Consider the following 21,017-nt stretch of genomic DNA (forward strand, 5'->3'; position numbering starts at 1 on the left):
TTACTTTCTTCACTTTTTTTGGTTTGACCGACTTATTCGTTCCCATCATCCTTCTCCCTGTCTGCCTGGCTCTCTTGCTATTATTGGTTTCTTGTTTTCTTTAATCTTTTTTAAAAAAAATATTTTCGCTCAAATGTCTCATTTTGTTGCACAAGCGTATGTGCTTCTTCTTAAGCTTCAGAGATAAATCATCCAAGCTTGTATTTTCAAGCAGGTGCTTCATATTCTTCAGAGAGCGGTTATATTCATATTGAAACACCTTTTTCTTGTATAATTGCAAGAAAAAGGAAATTATTACAATAAAACTGATAATGTCACTGTTCCTTTTTTGTTTTTTTTCACTGGGTAATTCACAAAACAACACTGTAGTAGTGAAACCTGTTTTTCCAGCTTCATGGCTGTCTAACACACCGCCAGGGTCTGCTCAGGCAATATTATTTCACACTTATCAGCTTTTGGCATCACATTTGTTTAGCCACATATAATAAGTGAGAAGGAGAAGACTCGTCTAATCGTGAGCAAAGAGTAACCCGATGAGTCATCGGCATCGCTCGCACATTCGAATGATGCCTGGAGCCGCTCTGTTAAAAGGCAATCTGGTGAGAGGGAGAAAGGTGGGGTGAAAGCGTGGGTGGAGGGGGAACAGAGGAGCAGGTGATGGTGGCGGTGGTGATGAAGGGGAGCGATGAGGTAGGAGGGAGGGAGAGACGGGGTTTTCCTCTTAGCACCATCCCTGAATACTGAGCATCTCCCTGACAGGCTTCTTATGTTGGTGAGAGAGCAGGCAGGGAGGTTGAGGGAATTGTGGTGGCCAATATGTGTTCATTCATGTGTGTAAGGTAATTGTGCAGCGAGTGGGTGGATGTGTGAAGCAAGGGCACAAAGTAAGGAACGCTATTTGCTGTCACTATTTGTGGTTCTAGATGGTAAGTTTGTGTTTGTGGACGAAAAGTTACTGCACCAGTTTGAAGCAAACTGTGACAGCTGAAACATCTCATAGCATCTTTTTTCACATGTTGTAGTCTGTCAGTCTGCTAGACATCCCAGTGACAAAGAATCAACAGGTTTCCATGATAATATCAAACCCAGCTTCGTGTTTACACAGCAAGAATGAAAAATAAGTCACAGAAGTGCACACAAGGTCACGAGTTATTTCCCCACAGCAGCGCCTGCGTCTATCTGAAGGTATTTAAGTTCAGTGTACACCCACTGGCCATTTTATTAGTTACCCCCTGCAGGTACCGGACTGGCTGCCTTAATTCTTGGTCGCACAGATTCAAGAAAGTGCTGGAAAGATTTCTCAGAGATTTTGGTCCATGTTGACATGATAGCATCACACAGTTGCTGCAGATTTGTTGGCAGCACATGATGCAAATTTCCTGTTCCATCACATCCCAGTGGTGCTCTACTGGATTGAGATCCGGTGATATGCGAAGACTATTTGAGTACCGTGAACTCACTGTTGTGTTCAGGAAACCAGTTTGGTATGATTATAGGTTTCTGATGTGTCATGCTGCTGGTAGCATACATCACGCGATGAGCCCACTGTGGTCATAAAAGGACACAGTCAACTCAGGTATGCTGTGGTGTTTAAACAACACTCAGTTGGTACTAAGGGGCCCAGCTAATGTTTTCCCAACCTCCTATTGTCCAACTTTGATGAGGTCACGCAAATTGTAGTCTCAGTTTCCTATATGTAGTGGCACCCAGTATGTTCTTCTTCTGCTTTCTGTGTGCTGGTCTTTCAGAGATGCTCTTTTGCAAACCTTGGTTGTAATGAGTGGTTTGAAGCAGTCTGTCCATTCTTTTCTGATCACAAGGCTTTTTTGCCCAGAGAACTGACGATCACTTCTTTTCACCATTCTGCTTGGTTTGAGCTTCAGGAGGTCGTCTTGACCATGTCTACATGCCTAAATGCACTGAGTTGCTACTATGTGATTGGCAAAGTAAAAAGTAGAGTGTAGAGCAAATGACATAGTAGTGCATTTCAAAGTCAAAGAGCTAACACTGAACTTCTCGATTAGTTTTTAGACTGCTTTGGATGAACTGTCCCACTTTGCCTAGCTGATTATGAATTTTGTTCATTCTGCAAAATGTGAAACAATCATTTAGTACATGAAGACACTACAAATGCATAATTGTTTGTTTTTTTCCCTTGGTGGCTGGTGACTTGGCATAAATTTGGAGATGGATACTCCATTTGAACAACCTCAAAGGATGTTTCATTGGATTAGCCACACTGCATCGAAGATGAAGTGTCTACACCTACGGAAGGAAACCCCGAGATGTCTGGCTCAGTCAATGGCTCAAATATAAGGGGGACCGTGGTGGTAAGCTTTAGGATGATGCAAAAGAGTGAAAAAAGCACAGAGGAGTGGCAGTCAGAGACCAAAGCTGTCTCCCTCTTTCAGAGCAGATTAATGTCAGACTCCCCAAAGCTTCACATTCACCTCCCACTTTTTACTGAATGAATGTCACTTTTTATAGTCTGTGCTTTTCTCCCTGCTGTCTGTCACTATAAAGCACAAAGTGATGTGTATTAAATCAATACACTGACAGTTACTTGACTAAGGACAGTACATTATGAAAATTGTATTTTTCCACGAGGACAAATGACATGAAACAATCTTGCTTAAGGGAGGAAAACACAGACTACAGTCACACTGGTTCTCAGTTTATTATTGCTTTGACTGGTTATTTTCCTCTGTGTTTATTTAAAGTGATAGCATTATATCTACTGCAGTACTTGTAGAACATTTTAATCATGAGAATATGACTGTCTGCACTCATATAGCCCCTGACTTGTTATTTCTTCATGCCTCTTAAGATGCATGCCTACTGAAGCAGGGAACTGGGAGCCTGTTTGCTCTTCTCCCTGCAGTTTCCTCCACCTCAGCCAGCAACACTCTGCAGTTTGCTTTACTTTGACTGTGATACATGGTTTGATTGGTGGGTTGGCGGAATCCCAAACTTTGACAAGATAATTTGTGACTTCTGCTCTGACCAGCTTGTACAGGATGAGACAGACTTTGCATTAATCTGGATCGCTCTTTTTTCATCACTTCCCAGTCTTATAAGTTCACCGGAGGTTTCCTTAAAGTTAACCCCAACCTCAAAAATGTATACAGAGCCATGCTTTTCCTCCAGCAGTACTTGAAATGGTTAGTTGTCATGTGGTTTTAATTAAGATTGCAACAGAAAAAAACAAAACTATAATATTAAAATATTATGGCACTATTTTGTTTTTGTGGCGTCAGTCCATGAAAAGTCATCTGGTGAGCATGACTGAAACATCTCAACAGTTATTAGATTATTTTTTTGAGAATTCTTCTACTGTGCTGTTGTGGATGAATCACAGATGCACTTCTGGCCTGAACTTACTTAATAGAGCAGCACTTGTAAACACAAAGGTGCAATTTAGAAGCATTGGACACGAAATGGCCTTTAACCTGCCAGTTTCCTGGTCCATAATCTAACTAATTTCCGATCAGGCCAGTGTGAGAATATTGCAGTTAGTAGCCCCTTTGTTTTTCATCTGTCCTGCTTCCAACATGGTCTGCACAGAATATTTCCACCGGTCATCATGCATATCAATGAAACTACCTCTTGAAAATATTCAGAAGTGATCCTCTCCACTGTTTGGAAATCATGTGTGGAAGCAGCTCTACTCTGCTCATTCCTTTTGTTGCACCATGAGGTAGACATTTAGGGTTTTGAATGGACATATCAGTAACAGATCAACTTTTGCGATCTCTCAACTTTGTTATTCTGTACCGTCAGTGTGTTTCTAACATGCTGTGTGGGCTTACGTGTTGAGTTGTGATCAACTTTTGTGTCTTCCACCCAACCACCAAGCAGTGGGACAGATTTTTTTTTGTATTTTACTGATTCTTTTCCAGTCTACGTTGTATACCAGAAGGACAGATTATAAGGTGTGAAGAGGAAGGCAGCCATTTGAAAAGTTCCCTTTGTAGATCACAGAGAGGATTTGGCTTTACTCCCCAATTATTTGGAGGAAGTGATAAGAAGAGGCAAGAAATCAATATGAGCCTAAGCAACAGGGAAAAAAACATGAAATGAGATTCATGAGAGGGAACCTTATCTGCAATCCTTTCCCATGCCTTGATTAACAACCATTCCCTAGAAATGAGGCACGCTATAACCAATTTTGCTTCATTCATTTATTCACAGATTGGAAAACAAGCCTAAAATAACACTTTTTGAAAATTATTTGGTCCCTCAAGGCTCAATAGATTCGGATCAACAAAAGCAAAGTTGTTAAGAAAATGTATCTTTTCTTTTTTCCTTTGAGAAAATAAGCAGTTTACTAACAAGCAAGGAATACAGAAATACTTCTACTTTCAAAGAGATAAATTCCACAAAATCTCGTTGTTTACAGCATCCTAGAATGACTCTTAAATCCCATAAAATACAAAATCTCTAGTCACACCAGTGTTTTGACTTCTGCATTAAACAACTGAGCATTAAATATGGACTGGATCGGTACCATTAGTCTGAGAAAACATGAAGATTTGCACTAAAATTTGAACTCATGCAGACCAACACATTGCTATGCATCAACGCATTTGTCAGGCTACTGGTTAGTATACAAACACCATTTACCACAGTGTCCCCAGTTATATAATATCTGCCTAAACCTAATAAAGGATATTGATACAGTCTAGATATTGTGATATTGTGCTTGTATACACAGCAAACTGTAATATTTGTACAGATGCACTGATTTCAGTTCAATCCTTATGGCCGTTTTCTTTTGTGGCTGCTGTTGTCTCAAACTGACTCACGTTTGAGACATTTTGGCTTTTTGGGGGGCGTTTTGTGGAAAACATAGCGGTTTTCCTCTTTAAGATTAACTGTCAGGATGGGATGAATAATTATCAGCATGGAGGTGTCATTTCCCTCCTAACTTAAAGGGGGATTTGTTGATATTTTCTTCCCTTCCTACTAACTAGCACCAACATAGGAAGAACAATAATTGATGGCACAAAATTGCTCCAGGGGATTGTGGTTTTTAATTGTGACATAATTGTTCAGTGTGTGTGTGTGTGTAGGGTGGGTGGTTGGGTGGGGGGAAGACAAGAGCAATTAAAAAAACACCAGGCTCCCTATTCTTTATTTGAGTTCATCTCCTTTATTCTCAGTCACTGTTCTTGTAATAGGAAACTCAGCCTGTGCCTCAGAGTCCACTTAGGAGACTCCTGTCACACAGAGGAGAAAGATCTAATTTGGGCAGACTGTAAAGGAGCATCATCATCATCATCCACCCAAACAAACAGAGGAGGATAATGTTGTCTGCTCGGATATTTCACTTCAGTCCTTTCAACTGCCTGCATGGCACCAACCTCAAAGAAGGGAGTAAAGGGAGACGGGGGACGCGAGGAGGACTCCCCGTTTCCTTGTACGATTAATATTCAACACCATCATCTACAGTGTTCCCTTTTATGCATATTCTGCATTGAATTCTCTGCCTAAAAAGCTTAATCTGATGATGTTTTTTTTTTTTTTTTGTTTAATTTAGACACAGCTACAGCTTGTTTTTTATTGCAAAAAAAAAGCAAAATAAGAGAGAGAAAAAGTCGACTTAAACACAGACACTTTGTTCTGATAGTTTTATAACCTTTCAGGAAGCCATAAAGCCCCCGAGGGAGGAATCTGCTGCACTGTCAACTTTCTCAAGAAAATTAGAGGAGGAGGGGGGGCAGAAATTAGAATGTCATATGTTGACAAATAAAGCTTGTTTTGGAAGCATGAGAGAACATGCCTGCCTGATTAATTCAGTTGTAGCTTCATATCTAATAGCTTTTATGTAATTTCTCTTATCATGGCTTTAAACACAACTCTGGCTCTGTTCTCATTCTTAGTGCAGTGATGCCCAAAGTAATAAAAATGATAGCTTACAGAGTTGTACATTACTGATAGATCTTTGAAAGATGAAGAATCATTGCACCAGAGTGCTGGATCTTGTCTAGTCTGATAGTTCTTCCTGTTGGCAGACAGGACGTCTCATTTTTAAACCTGCCGCACTGTCAGTTTTCGCTGTCATTTAAGCAAGCTAGACATACAAAAATATATTACTGCTCATTAAACAAAAAGTTACAAGTAAACAAGAAATGTGTCACAAAGCTGAGAAGCATTTTCAATCACACAGTTGGTGATAGAGGATGTCCTCAATTTGACCTTTTCTGTCATCCGGTCAACCAACAGGCTGGACACCACTGATCTAAACAACCACTCTGAATAACTCCATGTAGCGTAGCGTCTTCCTTATTTGGGTCAATCTTTTTAAAGGAACTAAGCCTACTAAACTAATTTAACTTTTTTAAAGGGTCTGTGTTGCCCTGCAATAGGCCACATCAAGATAATTTATGATTCATATAGTTTTATTATGATGTTCTAAGCAATCTTTGAATTCACAACTATGTTTTTACTACAGTATTTACTCTCACAGCACTGGTAGGTAACTGTTTTGTCCACTTCACTAGCCTTCTACTTGTCTAATAGCACCTGGTTTCACAGTGGATCAAGGAGTACAGAGGCCATAGCAGCTCTCAGCTTGATTTACTTTTACTGGAGAGCAGAGACAGAAAGACAGCAAAAGAGGCATAAAGAGAATACACACACAAAGAAACACTTAATGAGGAAGCAGTTACTTCTAAAATTGTATGATTTTTGATATGTTGATGTTAGTGAGCTGTAAAATGGGAAGACTCAACAGCTTTGTAATGCTGACACTTGCAGGGAGAGAGTGGATACATTTCTGGTGGATCAGCTGTATCTACGGTTATCTGGGAATTGGTGTTTAATTGAAACTGAAGCAAGACAAACCAAACAGAAAGAAATGAGTGTATTAGCAGACAGGAGGTTGATGAGGAGGACGATTGGAGCCCTGCTACACTGGGCTGTGGTCCGGAGAAGCGTGTGTGGCTGTCACGGTCACACACTCTGTAGCCGTGTCCTTGGTCCTGCGAAGGCCCGTGTACAACCTCTCATCCAGGTTAGCACTCAGTTTGTCTGTTAGCTCTGCTGTGATGGTTTGTGGACCGTATCCCGACGAGTCGAGCAGCTGACGTGAACGCTCATCTGGGGGTTCAGAGGGGTGGCTAGACTGTCTGCTGTCATCCTGAGGGTCAGGCAGCTCAGTCAGTCCTCCGTCTTTCTCTGAAATGGAGGGATGAAGAGGCGAAGGGGAAGAGGTTGTGTGGTCCTCAGTGTCTCTGACAGGGGCGCCCTGCACCTTTTCTCCATCCTCAGATGTTGTGAGCTCTACCTTTGGAGTTTCAGGTGTGCTGCTGGTCCCATCGCTCGTCTCCTCGTCAGGAGCACTGACGATGCGGGGCAGCGTACTGTGGTAGCTTGTGTCCAGGGGATAGTTTACACTGTCACCCCTCCGTAGAGGCGTCCGCTGTCTCTCAAAGGAGGACTGGAAGTGTCTGACACCAGGATCGCTCCACTGCTTGTGGCGCTGCCACTGCTTGCGTAGGTGGATTCGGGACCGGTGCTTTCTTTGTGGGGACTCCTGCTGATCAAACTGAGGGTCATGGCGGAGAAACTCGTGGAAGAGCGCATCTGTCTTCTCATCTATGCTGTAGTCTCGGCGGTGCAGGGTTAAATGCTGAGGTGGAAGCTGTGCAGCTTCTCGAGGAGAGAGCACATGGCCATATGGAAACCACCCCAGTGAACCAGCACCTGTTTCGGTGGAAACTCCTCCACTGGCACCCAACAACAACTCATCTTCAGGCTCCTCCTCGAAGAGATGAGATTCAAAACTCTCACCTATCGTGCCAGTTCGCCCTGCATTGGTGAAATGATGCCTTTTCTCGTGGGCTGTTCTGTCTTTGGGGCTGCTGGTGATGCTGCTGCTCCCAAACAGTCGCAGATCTTCCGGACCTCGAGACGGAGCCTCTATCGACGCGTAGCCGCTGTCCATCTGCAGTAATTTACGAGTCCCCGTTTCTCCATCATTGCTCCCTCGCTCTGAGTCTGTGCTTTTCTGTTTCTTCTTTTTTGACTCCTTCACCTCCATCTTCTCATCCATATAGACAAAGAAGTCCTTGTCATCCTCCCCACACTCTCCCTCATCCCCTAAATCCTGGGATGGGTAGCTGGGGAGACCTCTTTCTGTGTCTGTTCGTCCACCAAGTGAACACACGCTGTCAGCATCACTGCAGACTGAGTTCCTGTCATTGTTGCTGCTCTGGTCAGAGGCTGCGTACTGTTCGAGAGTTGCACGTAATGTCCAGATGTCTCTGTAAAGTGACTGGGAATCCTGGGGATCAATGGGGTCGGATTGGTTTGCACTTTCCCTTCTAGCCAAGGACAGCGCTTCCTCTTGGGGATCAGGGGACAGGCCAATCACCCCTGGTCCTCCATGGCTGCAGCTGGGCTCCACCATCACCTCTACCTCTACCCTGCAGTATCCACACAGGGATGGAGAGATGAGATAAAATGAAAAGAAATAAAGAGACGAGGAAGAAGAGAAACAAAGAGACATGCAACACAAGTGTCAGTGAGCATTTACCTAAATAGGATGTTAATCTGAGACATGGTTGTGTTCACAGAGCACAGAATGATTATCATGACTTGCAATGGTTGCAGCTGCATGTCTCTAAAGTGATCTTAGCTGAACAGCTGAAACTGCTTAAACTCTGGAAAGGTGCTTTCATCTTAGGGCAGGGAATTTTAATAAATGTAATGCACGGAGCATAACATGACCTGAGGAAATGAGCATAAGAATCATTGCATTTCTTTGTTCACAGAAATGGATTTTATTTTCAGCAATAAAACAAATGTACACCAAAAACATTGATTTGTTTCATATTCAGTGTAAGAAAATAAATAGTTATGTAAGAAAATATGTATGAGCATTAGCAGTTTTTGTTGCGTAACATAAAACCCTAAAAAAAAACCTGCACTGCTATAATTGCAAACTTATATTATAATCGTACTTTTGAAAACATCATTACATTATCAAGTCAGCAATGAAATGGTTTCGTGTGCCTGTTATAAACCCCACGTCCCAATTCTCCGCAAGGAATCCTCTCCATGTGGCTCAAACTGATGGCATTGTTTGAAAAGACAGATCAGACTTTGGTTACAGAGTATTCACACTTAACTCTGCATTGTCTGATATCATCTAATTAAGGATCATAGAAAAACAATTAGTCTAAAAAAAGACAAGATGATAAGTTACAGTTTTATTTAGTTTAGGAACTTTTGTGTTAACGCACTGTGGTGGAGAATTAGGACTTTGAGTTGTAAATTACTACAAGTAGTTAGCACAGGTTTTCTTGCTGAAATAAAGAAATGAGTGCAAGGCAGCAAAGCAGTGGACGGGATGAATGGCAAGGGAATTAAAGATACCTGCCGAGGGAGGGGGGTGGTGTCGAAGGAGGCGAGAGGAGGCATGTGGTGGGCTGGCTAGGGCGATAGGTGACGTCATGGGTGCGGGCAATGTATTGGATGAGGTCTATATGATGTGCATCGTTGTCATCCTGGTCCATGCTCTCACTGGCGGCCCGCTGGCGCTGGAACTGTCTCCTCTTTGGAGAGCCTGGCTCGCATCACACATGAAGAAAGAGCTGTGAGTTATAGGTGTATGACGGCAGGAGTGAAGTAACATTTAATTCAGCAGAAAGCTTCTATTAACTGCGGAGAAGATTTTATGATGTTTTGGGGTTTTTTTAGGTACCTTGGTATGACAGAAGAGGCGCGTGCAGACAAGTGTGTATATAGAATAAGGAGGATCGGTGTGGAGGATTTACTCAGGGGCTCAAATTGATTTGGAACAACCAATCTTTGCGTCACTGAGCCATCTGTCTATTATGCTTGTGTGTACATCTCCACCTCAGTCAAAAGGCAGCTCACAGTTGGTTGCTAAAGCCTGCTGCTTAACCATTGTATGTTTACCAAGAGAGAAAGCTGGCACAAATACTTCACACACAAATAAACCAAAAAAATAAAAGTCCAGAACCAGGAAGAACTATTTGTACGTCCTTGCTGCACTGGTACTGATTTTTCTCAAAAAGAATATCACAGAGATACCATCCATTACCTCTGGTGTCCAGACTCGATGCTCTCTGGCTGCTGTCCAGCTTCCATTTCTTGATCTTGAAGTAGGGACTGGCCCCCTCTAGACTAGCATGGCGCCGCAGTTTAGTAAGGAACTGCAACACGGGCCTCTGGCCTGCACCGCCACCAGCAGGAGAGGCACCGCTCCCCAGCACTGCTGATTCTCCCACACTGACACTGCTGCCTCTGCCCCGAGGCCCCACTCCCATCATTTCAATCTGAGCAGAGAAAAACATAGTCAAAAAGAAAACCTGCCAAGAGTAGTAGTCTGTGTAAAATCCTATCTGACAGTGATGTTCCTTGTTTACCCATCAGCCATCATTCTTGCTGGTCCTCCCTCAGGCTACGTGACCCTCTAATGTCTGTGTGGATGACTCACTTGTTGACTGGCTTGTGGGTGTAAAGACTGACTGACTTAAGAAAATGTATCACTCTACAAATGACTAAATATTCATTCCACAAACTCCATGTTGACCTAGATTCTAAACTAATGCCTTGTTTACTTTTTTTCATCGCACGACCTCTTACAAATCATTTATATGCATGCTCAGCATCTAGAAGGCCTTTGGATTCATGTATCTTTACTGTGTGGCTCCTCAGCAATAAAAATGTTGTGTGACACCAGCCTTTGCACAAAAACATATTAACAAGGTGATGTAAAATAATATATATTGATATATTTCACTCACAGAAGTGGAGCTTGGCTCTTTGGTGCTGTCCACCACAGAGTTGAGAGCATCTCCAGGGAGGGCACAGCTTGGACTGACACTCAGGCTGGTCAACGCTGTTTGTGGCAAGGGACACAGCATTGGCTGCAGGAAAGCACAAATAAAACTAGACTTTGTTATCTTATGCATAACTGCTGTGCATTTACATTCTTTTAGAAAAGTTTATTTTTTGTGTTAAAGTAACAAATATCAATTAATTTCAAGGACAGATTTCCTTCTAGGCTGTCATCCCAGCTTTACCTAAATGGAAAATTAATGCTGGGTCTGTTGAAATGATCCCTGAACCCTATGTTTGGACTCATTAGGTTGCCGGATTTTCTTGACCTGACCCAAATAAAAGATGTTTTAATTGGCCCTGGTGAATACTAATGACTATTGTTACATCAGTACGAATGGCAGGTCAAGGCTGTCACCTGGAAGATGGAAAGGGCTGACTTAGCAACAGGGCGCGTTGTCATCGTGATGGTGTTCTCCGCAGAGTCGCACTCGTGGATGGTGACTATCTTGAGGGCCGGAGGAGGTATGTGGAGGTTTGTGAGCCGGGCATTCTTCAGATGATGAAAGTCACCCTCCGTCAGAGTGTACCTGAGGTGAAGAACGCTGAGTTACTAAAAAACTGTAAATTGCTACAAGATGAGACATGAGTTGCATGAATTCTTCATGAGTGTTGAATCATGAAGCTTATCTTTGTATAAGAGGGAAACGACCAAGGGGAGATATTTGACTTCAAACCCATTAGAACTACCGTGATTTCTAGATTTAGGCTTAAAGAAAAATTAGTATTTTAGAGTCGGAGCTTTAAGGGAAAAGTAGGGCAGTGAAGTAATAACAAAGGGTGAGAGCTTTTTGTGTCCGAAGCATACATAATGCAGACTGATTTTATTCTGAACTCTAAAGTAACAAACGCATGTGGGACACAGTAAAAGGTTTAGATACTTTGAGCTCACAAAGAATTAAGCACTGGCGTGAACCTACATCAGTGAGTGGTGAATGCCGATTCAACAACACAGGGATTTGCAAATGTGGGCTGCTTTGTTTGTGTTGGCTTTCTAACCTGCGGCCTTTCTCCTGGGTTTTCTTGCCGTGGTCGAAGAGCGCAGCCTCATTGAAGGAGACGCGGCGGCCTGTGGGGCCCGTGGAGAGGAAACGCTCTGTTTCTTGGTCATGAGAACTGGCCATGGACAGGCAGTCTGACTCATCCACCCTGATGGTGATTTCTGCCCAGAATGAAGGAAGAGGAGAACGATAATTACATAAATAGCAAGAGCACAAGGACAGAACAATAGAAGAATAGAAGTAAGTGTGTGAGCTCAGCTGTAATGCTGGTCTGTCAGTCAGTGAATAAACTGCACTAGTACAAAGTGAAATATGGAAATACCATTTATGAATCCCACTGACTTTGGTGTGTTTTACTCCAATCTGACTAACAGGATACAGCTTTAATTCATTCACTGAAAATTGCTCTCTACCGAAGATGGGCCGATGCCAAACTTTGTAAGAATCATGCTCCCCAGAGGAAGTTCCCACTTTCATCTCCTGTTTTTTTAGACCTCTGTGAAATGTGTCAGTGTGGTTTTGTGTCTCAGCAGTTATTTTAATGGATTGCCTTCAAATTTTGCAAAAGCATTCATGTCCTCCCTGGGATGAATTACATAGACTCGTGTGCTGGGTTCATGTAACGAGCGGTGTTTAATATTACATTAGGATGAATACACAGCATATTACAGCGCTGAAGAAAACGTGTCTGATTCAAGTCCCCATGGGTACCTCTCTTCCTACTCGTTTCCTCTATTGCACTGTGTAATAAAACTATAAAATGCCCCCCAAATACTGGAAAACTAAATGCACTGCAAAAGTAGTGTGGTACAAAAACACATGCTGCCTCTAATATATCTTGTTCACTTGACACAGATAGCATTCACTGGTAACAGAATGTCAAAATGTGTTCCTGGAATTGCACAGCCATTTCAGCTAATTGGGATGAGATCACAATATTTTAATGGAATAGACATTACACATTTGTGCTGACATGATAAAAATATCCATGCCATCATCCCATCTCTCCAGTTCACAGCTTCCCCATCTCCATTACTTCTCCCTCACTCGCTTACTCGCCTCTTTCTCTCCTGTCTCCTTCTCTAGCCCTCCCTCACATTTCTCCTTCCTTTTTTTTAGTCCTTTTTTCTCTTACCATGGGTGGGCTGAGACTCCTCCAAGTAGGTGTTGTTGGTTTTCTCAGGGTCATTGCTGGCCCTGGGGCACACAAAAACATTCAGATCAATGCAGTGACATGATTACCCCTGAAGTCTGTCTTTCATCTGATGGACCCCGCTGATGCAGGCAGGCACTCTGGACACCACAGAACAAGGCCTTATGATCAGTGTTACTATCTGACCTTCAGCTTAGTCAAAATAATGCACCTGGGGCCACATGCGTGGCAGTCTGTGGTGATACACTTAAAACTGTGTCTTTGCACGAAAGCAGAAATGTTGCATTTTTTTTGTCAGACTTATGAAACTGCACTTATGCGTGGCCTTCCTTTATACAAGTCCATCACCATAAATGGTCACGTGTGCACAAGCCTCGCTCCGTCCTTATCCATGGAAGGTTGTAAACACTCGTGATGTAAAAGCGCTGTTTCCACTGCAGATTATTAGACGAAGGCTAATAAGACAACTGCAAAGAAGAAGCACATTTTCACCAAATGTAAAATTCAGAGAAAAGTCCCTGTGTTATATTAGGTGGTCCCAGTTCTGCTATCACAAATAGAACAAAATTCTGAAAGGAGAAAAGTAATGCAAGTTGTCAACTCAGTAAGTTCAAAAAAAAGAAAAAAAATTGAATTTTTCTGAGACTACAGAGATCCTTCATCCTTATGCTCAACAATTTTCTACAGAAGCAGCTATTTAAAATATGCACAGTTTATCCCTCCAATAAATAAATAAATAAATAAATAAGAACCTCACAGAATTTATTACATACTGCATTCTTCACATTAACATTTGTTAATGGTACATTTTAATTGTTGAAATAGAGGTATGTGTCTAAACAGGTGTAAATTAAAAATGCATGCTCTGTGTATGTTAAATGTAACATATTATGGCTTACCTCGTTTTGTCACAATTATGCTGTTACAATGGCTGCTCATATTAAACAATAAGCATCTGTTCATGTGCAAGTAAACCCTGTGCACCAAATTCTCAGGCTGCTCCATCCCCTCTGTTTCTGACAGTTTTCTCTTTCTTGGCTCTGTGTGATGTTGGTCAGAGTAGTAGATACTTAATATGGTCAACCAAAGCACATAGCTCTGGCCGTGACTACAGAAGTGAAACACTCTGTTTGTAAGGGTCATCCAATCAGAAACAAGGTAGCTCAAAGGGATGAGGAAGCTAAAGCAGCCAATTTCAGACAGATGATCAAGTAAGAAGCTGCTCCAAGACACATTATAAGACAAATGAGGACTATTTAGAACTACTCTAGAAGAGTCCTAGAATTTAAATGTTGAGTGGGAATTTAGCATAATAGGTTTTTTTCTGCTTCCCTTATGGTAAATGGTAAATGGCCTGCATTTGTATAGCGCTTTACTCAGTCCCTAAGGATCCCAAAGCGCTTTACACTACATTCAGTCATTCACCCATTCACACACACATTCACACACTGGCAATGGCAAGCTACATTGTAGCCACAGCTGCCCTGGGGTGCACTGACAGAGTGCCCCTTTCATGGAAATATTACACATTTCCATGAAAGGATTGATACTGTTTCAAAAACATACATATGTACTTCTTTTATAAATAACAGTGCTGGAGTGGGACGATGTGTACGCATGGTTTTGTGTGGAGGACAGGAAAACTGCGATTCCAGTCAAATCTGATGCAAGCTGCTTAAAATGGTGTTTTTTGGTCCCAAAATACGTTTTTTAACAATGTTTTTCTCCTTGGAAGTTATACTCCATCATCATTGCTGTTGCAAAGTTCTTTCAGTGTCACGCCTCTCACTTGAGTCACTGTTACATTTATACATTGAGTTCTTGTGCTTTATTAATACACTTGCATGTGAACAGCTTACAAATTCAGCAATCAAAGAACTATCAGAATAAGTTATTAGGACTGAAAGTTCACTGTGCTTTTTATATAAATGGCCTGCTCGGGTGTGTAATCAATGAAGGCCTAAATCATTGCCAGTAACTTGATAACCTTCAGAGCCAGGGGACTTCTTGAACTGATAAAGCATGATGCTTTATTGGATTGTACACTTACACTCATCTTTAAGGACACAGAGGAGATGCACAATAAAGGTCATTTTGTTTAGCAGATAGAGTGTCTATTACTCTATAAGCATATCTTTATGCAGCCCTTTTTTGTTTTAACAGCTTATAATTTTTGTTTTTAGTAGCTTATAATCCTCCACAGTGCTGCTTAAATCCCATACACAGGGTCTAGTTGATGAGGCAGAAAAAAGAAACTGAAAGCTGTTCCAGAGTTGTGCAGAGATACAAGTTGTGTGTGTGCGTGTGTGTGTGTATGTTGGTGGGTGTATGTTGGTGTGCATTGTGTGGGTGTGAAGTGACTTAAGGGAATTTTCTTTCCACTCAGATCTGTGCTTCTCCTTGTCTTTCATTTCCTCTGTGGCTCCTCCTTTCCCGTTCAGGGTATGCCCGTGAGTTTGTGTGTACATATTCTCAGCGGTGCACACACAGCACTCGTTTGAAACGCAAGATTAATCACTGCCGATGGCGGCTATGAAATCTTATTACACTCATCATTTGTACTGGTCCGTCCGATTCTCCTTTTGCTCTCTCCCAGGCTTTTCACGCCTCAGCCTCTGAGCTCTTTGTTTATCTGCATCTAGGTGCTGTGCACTCATGTATTCAAGTATACGCGATAATGTGTGCTGCTGTAGAGATGGACAAAGAGTCTCGAGGGTCAGCCATCTTGCTGTACAATAAACACGCAAATAAATAAGCATGAATATTGAATGTCTTTCCATTAAGGTGTTCTCATAGCAGCCTCATGGGAGTCTCAACACTCAAATGGAAGACATCGTATAATGAGTTGTTCTGCTTTAACATGCTGAGATGTCACAGTAGGGCAACATTTATTTTCTTACCACCTACTGCAATATAGCTTTTTTGTGTTACAAAGATGCTTTCATTTGTTTGATGGCTCACTTTTTGCCTGTTAATGACGTCATAGTGAAGAACTGGATAATGTTACAGGATGCTGTTAGCGTCATTTGCAATAAGCTTTATCTATTATGCATGTATACAGATTTGATAGAAGAACTGGTTTGTCTCGAAATAGCAGTTGCATGAAAGCATGAGAGCAGTCTCTGTGAACAAAATACTTTTATGCTGCTCGGTAAAACAACACCTGTGCACCTGAATCTTTTTTCTTTTCTTTTTTTAAATTGTGGATTTCAAGGGCTGTTGATTTCAAGTTTTTGGAAATTTTCAAGGATGTAGAGTTTGGTATTGTTGCTTGGTGCTAACAGTGACAACAGCAACAGCCTAAAATATTATAATAAAAGTTAAACTCAAAATAACCACAGGTGAATCAAACGCACTGAGATACAGTGTGGGCATCACAAGCCTCATGAGGCTTGTGATGCCCACACACCTATCTATCTATATTCTTATAGATAGATAGATAGATAGATAGATAGATAGATAGATAGATAGATAGATAGATAGATAGATAGATAGATAGATAGATAGATAGATAGATAGATAGATAGATAGATAGATAGATAGATAGATAGATAGATAGATTTTTTATTTTATTTTATGAGAAAAGAAATACATAATTTTTGTTTCCCACCTGGCACAGCATTTCCCTCCACGGCGGCAAGCGAAGAGGAAGACAGAGATGAATGTCAGTGTTCCTACCAAGAAGATGGAGAGGATCACCAGGAGGAGCACATAACCATCCTGCTGCTCCTCAACCTCGAGTGGGATCTCCTGAGTCTCAAAAGAGGGAGCAACATGTTGCAAATTAGAGAAGTGAAGTTTCCTGTGTTGCCAAAGTAAGCACTGAAACACTCACTGATGATTAATGCTGTGTCGTTCTGGGCTGATAGACAGAGGTACAAAGGGAAAAAAAAATCACACCTCCACTCTTCTCACTATGATTTTTCGCCTTTTATTTTTACTCTTTCTAAAATAAAGTCATACAGATCATGCCTGATGGCAGAAATTGCACCAAATATGCAACGCCATGCAGAAGTGTGCACCGGGCAGGTTTACTTTGAATGATTTACAGTCTTTTGGTTTGAAACATTGAAACATGAAAAGCCTGACACCTCAGTAGTAGACTAGATTTGCAGGCGTTTTACGTTCGCAGTCGCACCGTGGAGTTCACGGGATTGATTTAGTCCTGCTGTTTGGTTGGTCTGCATAAAGTAAATCTATAAATACGACAGTGCAATGAATCAATACATGCCAGGGCTATTAACCTGTCTACAGTGTACCTTTAGCTATGGGAGAGCTCTCACAGCAAGGACTGCAGCTGAGTGAATTAAGCGTACATTAGGAGACACGTCACTGAAGTTAAATTTAACTTTTTTCCTTCTGTTTTAAAACAAAAATGTGTTCCCGTCGTAAGTTTGATTTGGCTCATGTCAGCTGCATAACGGTACTTTAAAGTATTTTAATAAAGTGATAGATGACAAAATGATACAAGGATAATAGACTTGATTTCAGAAACATGATGAATAGGTGGAGTATTGTTCTGAGCTCTGCGATGGAGAACACTCTGCAAGTGTTAATGAGCATTAGACTCTGACGTCACACTGTAATTTCTCTGCAAGGGGAAATCAAAGCTGAGATTAGATCAGAGATTTAATTATTTCAGGTCCAGGTCAGGATGTTCTCCATTAGCCGGTCATCCAGCCAGAAGAGAATATCGGGGGAAAGTATGGTTCTGGTGCTGGGCGTCTCACAGACACACACACACACACACATGTAGGACATACAGGAAGTTTGAGAATAAGCCATTGGTGAAAGGCAGACTTACTGTGGAGTTTTCTGGTAGGCTGTTCCAGACGGTAGACTCATTGCTCATGGTCCAGGCCAACTAGAGAGTCCCCCTGAGAGATAACACATGCACAAACACACACAAATACACAAAGGAAATGACTGTAACTGGAGATGTGCATCAAATCACAAAGTCAGCCTCCAAATGTGCTGCCTTCTATCTGTGTCAATAAATCCAGAAATACTGAGCATATAAGCCTAAAACAGCCATGCAGGCTGATGTGTAATAACATGGAAATTATTGTAATGTGTAATCTGTGTGACAGCCAGTGACAGCAAATAACAATCTTTTCAAAACAGTCATGAAAGACTGGAAGAAGAGGAAGAAACCAAATGGGTATGTTGTTCTTGTACGCATGCGTCGAGTCCGACAGAACATGTAAGCTTTAGCATCTTGGCTGTTAATCATCACCCATAATTCCATATCAGTCCAAAGACTCTATCTACCTCCCCCACACACAGACACACACGCACACACAGGGAACAGAGAGAAACAGCAACTCTTACTAAATACTGGCTCCCGCAGCTGAGTTCCACTACCGCTGCTGGCTCTTGCTCTTACAGATCACAGCCATTAATTCTGCTACTGCTGCACCAGACGCCCACGCATACGCACACACACTAACCCTGGATGGATCTACTCACCCAGCAAGGGAGAAGCAACATGCCAGCAGCAATCAGCACGCCTTGCTCGCCTGCCAGTCACTGCGGTGCTCAACTTCAGCACCACAACCTGTAAGCTATAGCCGAGCTCTTTTCTGCCAGCCCATCTAAAGCCCTGCGTCCACTGTCCAAGCATGAATAGTTTTACAGAAAGCACATCAGTCTGTGGTCAGAATGCTTTCCTTTGCAGTACTGTACCACATCCTGCTTCCTATCAGACAGTAATCTTACCCTGGTGGAGGGCAGTACGCAGCAGCAGCAGTAGCAGCTCTGAATGTGTGTGCCAGGCTGTAGCTCAGGAGTCTCCTCCTCAGCTCCCTTGCTGCATCCTCAGCCACCACAGCGCACCCAGCCAACTGAGCCTGAGCAGCGGTGTTCCCCCTCAGGGCCGACCCACTGGCCTCAGAGCAACAGGACGGTAGTGCTGCATGGCTGATAACAAACACACAGAATGATGCACATTGTTCAAGCCACGAATAGTAGGGATTTCGTAATAATGAAACATCTTCTTGGGATGTTCCTAAAACATTAAGCATCATCAAAAATGAGTTACAATTTAAAATAAATGCATTGAAAACCTCTCCCAGCACGTCTTTGGTAACAGGAAGTAAACAACAGATATACTACTTTTATTGACCTGCACTCAAAAATTAAGAAATCCATGAAGGTAAGCTGAAAATCAGTGCATCCTCACACTTTACTGAGGACTGCTTACTTTTGCGTTGTTGCAAATCCCGATGATAGCAGTATTCCCATAGCAGATGGCAAGACACAGGTGTCCCAGCAATACCAGTCAGTATCCAGTCATGCTTAACAAAATTCAAGCATTACCAAGTGCAATACTGCTATCATACAGTGCATCGTTTTCACTTTAATATTTTGTATCTTTAAAAAATATTAACTCGTTTCCGTCCTCCATAGAACAAAGCATGGATATCTTTTTATTTAAATCATGTAATAAGTAGTTTATTAAAATAGATTGCCGCAGTAGAAAAAGCATAAAGAATGCTGTCTCTTGTAGCTACAAAGGGCAATATTTTTCCCTGGAACAAATTAATGGGGATTTTCTCTGGCAGATGTTTCCTACTGAAGGTTTAAGCGATAACAATCTCGCTCTCTTTTTTTTTCTAAGTGTAATCACATTATCGAAGGAAATGAAGCCCACCCTTAAAAACTGGTTAGAAAACAACAAAGCCGTTTACATAGATCTTGGTGTACAGAGAGGAGAAAGGCAGCTCACGATTTTGAATTGGGTGCACGAGCACACACAAAAGTAGGCACGCGGCGACGGTAAGCACTCACCTACCCAACTATCCTGGTCCATGCGGGAGTGGAGGGGCGAAGTCAATAACGCGGAACTCTTCCGTGATCACTTTAATGTGGACTTTAAGGCTAAAAGTATTTATGAATGAAACCCCACCGCTTAACACACGCCCACCACCCAGTCAGAGGCGCATCACGTGACTAAAGGAGTGAGGTAAAGCCCAAGTGACGGATGTCAGAAATATCCTGAAGCACAGTTTAGTCTCCACAGCTGCGTTAGAGGAGTCAGGGAAGCCTGAGTGTCTCTGCTCTGTGTTAATATAAACCATGTCACACAGTCAAGGAAACGTGTCATTATGCTTACTTATTCTTTTTTTTTTTTTTGGGCAAATACACTCACTGGACCTCTAGAGTGAGAAAAATTATTGAAGCATAAGTAGGCTCATATGATCTCATTTACTCGCGCCCGTGTGTGTGTGTGTGTGTGTGTGTGTGTGTGTGCTTGCGTTTGTGGAACCCTGCGAGTGGAATACTACAACTAAACTTTATTTACAGTATTTGCCAAATAATGACTGCTGGTATATGAACATGACTCGTTGGCCTTTAATCGTCAAACATATGGCTGAGACAGTCATATCTTTCATTTTGAGTCAGTAAGAACTGTCCTCTCACAAGGCAGAAGTTGCAATCAGTTTATAGCAAAGGGACTTTCATGTATCCAGATAAAAGTCTCACTGACACTGCAAATATGTTTTTTCTAGAACTACCTGGTCAAGAGGGCAGCACAAATTCCAAAAAATATAACATAACAGTTCTATGAAGATATCATAGTGGCCAAAAAGGACTGGATAGATTATAATCAAGGACACAGAGGTAAACTAATGCAGGATCATTAAGATACTTACAAAACGACCCATTTTTATTTAATTTTATGTATAACCCTTCATAAATCATACTGACTACATTCTGTATATCAATATATGTAAATATGTTTGACATTAAAAACACACAGAGACACTGGCAGGCGTTTACTGGCGACACACCGGTTTGCAGGCTTTTTACAGGGGTTTGGCGCCATCTCCTGACGCCATGGGGATTACATTTATTTGTCAATAAATACTGATAGATGCATATATTTAACAATATTTAACGATAAATGTATTTATTAATGAGTAAATATGGAAAACACTATTTTTCTCACATTAACCACTCTTCCCCAATCAATCTCGAAATGTTTCCCC

General features: G+C 41.8%; 1 protein-coding gene across 5 annotated transcripts; it reads right to left on the reverse strand.

The window, feature by feature from the left end:
* Window positions 1–1,635: 1,635 nt before the first annotated feature.
* Window positions 1,636–20,075, reverse strand: cbarpb (CACN subunit beta associated regulatory protein b). 5 transcript variants are annotated; one of them, XM_040052879.1, is made up of 11 exons: window positions 19,820–20,075; window positions 18,745–18,945; window positions 17,831–17,903; window positions 16,637–16,782; window positions 13,009–13,070; window positions 11,872–12,034; window positions 11,231–11,402; window positions 10,779–10,901; window positions 10,073–10,307; window positions 9,382–9,571; window positions 1,636–8,429 (listed from the first exon to the last, which is right to left on the reverse strand). In XM_040052879.1, the coding sequence occupies exons 3-11, from the start codon at window positions 17,876–17,878 to the stop codon at window positions 6,911–6,913; spliced, it is 2,658 nt and encodes an 885-aa protein (XP_039908813.1). In that variant the 5' UTR covers window positions 17,879–17,903; window positions 18,745–18,945; window positions 19,820–20,075; the 3' UTR covers window positions 1,636–6,910. The 5 variants fall into 5 exon arrangements, with proteins under 5 accessions (XP_039908813.1, XP_039908812.1, XP_039908815.1 ...); XM_040052878.1 differs by having other exon boundaries at window positions 19,816–20,075; XM_040052881.1 differs by lacking the exon at window positions 18,745–18,945.
* Window positions 20,076–21,017: the final 942 nt, after the last annotated feature.

This window comes from Simochromis diagramma, unplaced genomic scaffold (genome assembly GCF_900408965.1).
Source record: "Simochromis diagramma unplaced genomic scaffold, fSimDia1.1 OVJJ01000419.1, whole genome shotgun sequence".
NCBI lineage: Eukaryota > Metazoa > Chordata > Actinopteri > Cichliformes > Cichlidae > Simochromis > Simochromis diagramma.

Bases quoted from the DNA above. Each gene is read 5' to 3' on its own strand.
- cbarpb (XM_040052881.1), bottom strand. From the start codon at position 17,878: ATGAGCAATGAGTCTACCGTCTGGAACAGCCTACCAGAAAACTCCACA. The intron at 16,783-17,830 runs GTAAGTCTGCCT...CCCTCTTTTGAG, and splicing joins GCCTACCAGAAAACTCCACA to ACTCAGGAGATCCCACTCGA. The intron at 10,308-10,778 runs GTGAGTGAAATA...TTCTCTGCTCAG, and splicing joins AAGAGCCAAGCTCCACTTCT to ATTGAAATGATGGGAGTGGG.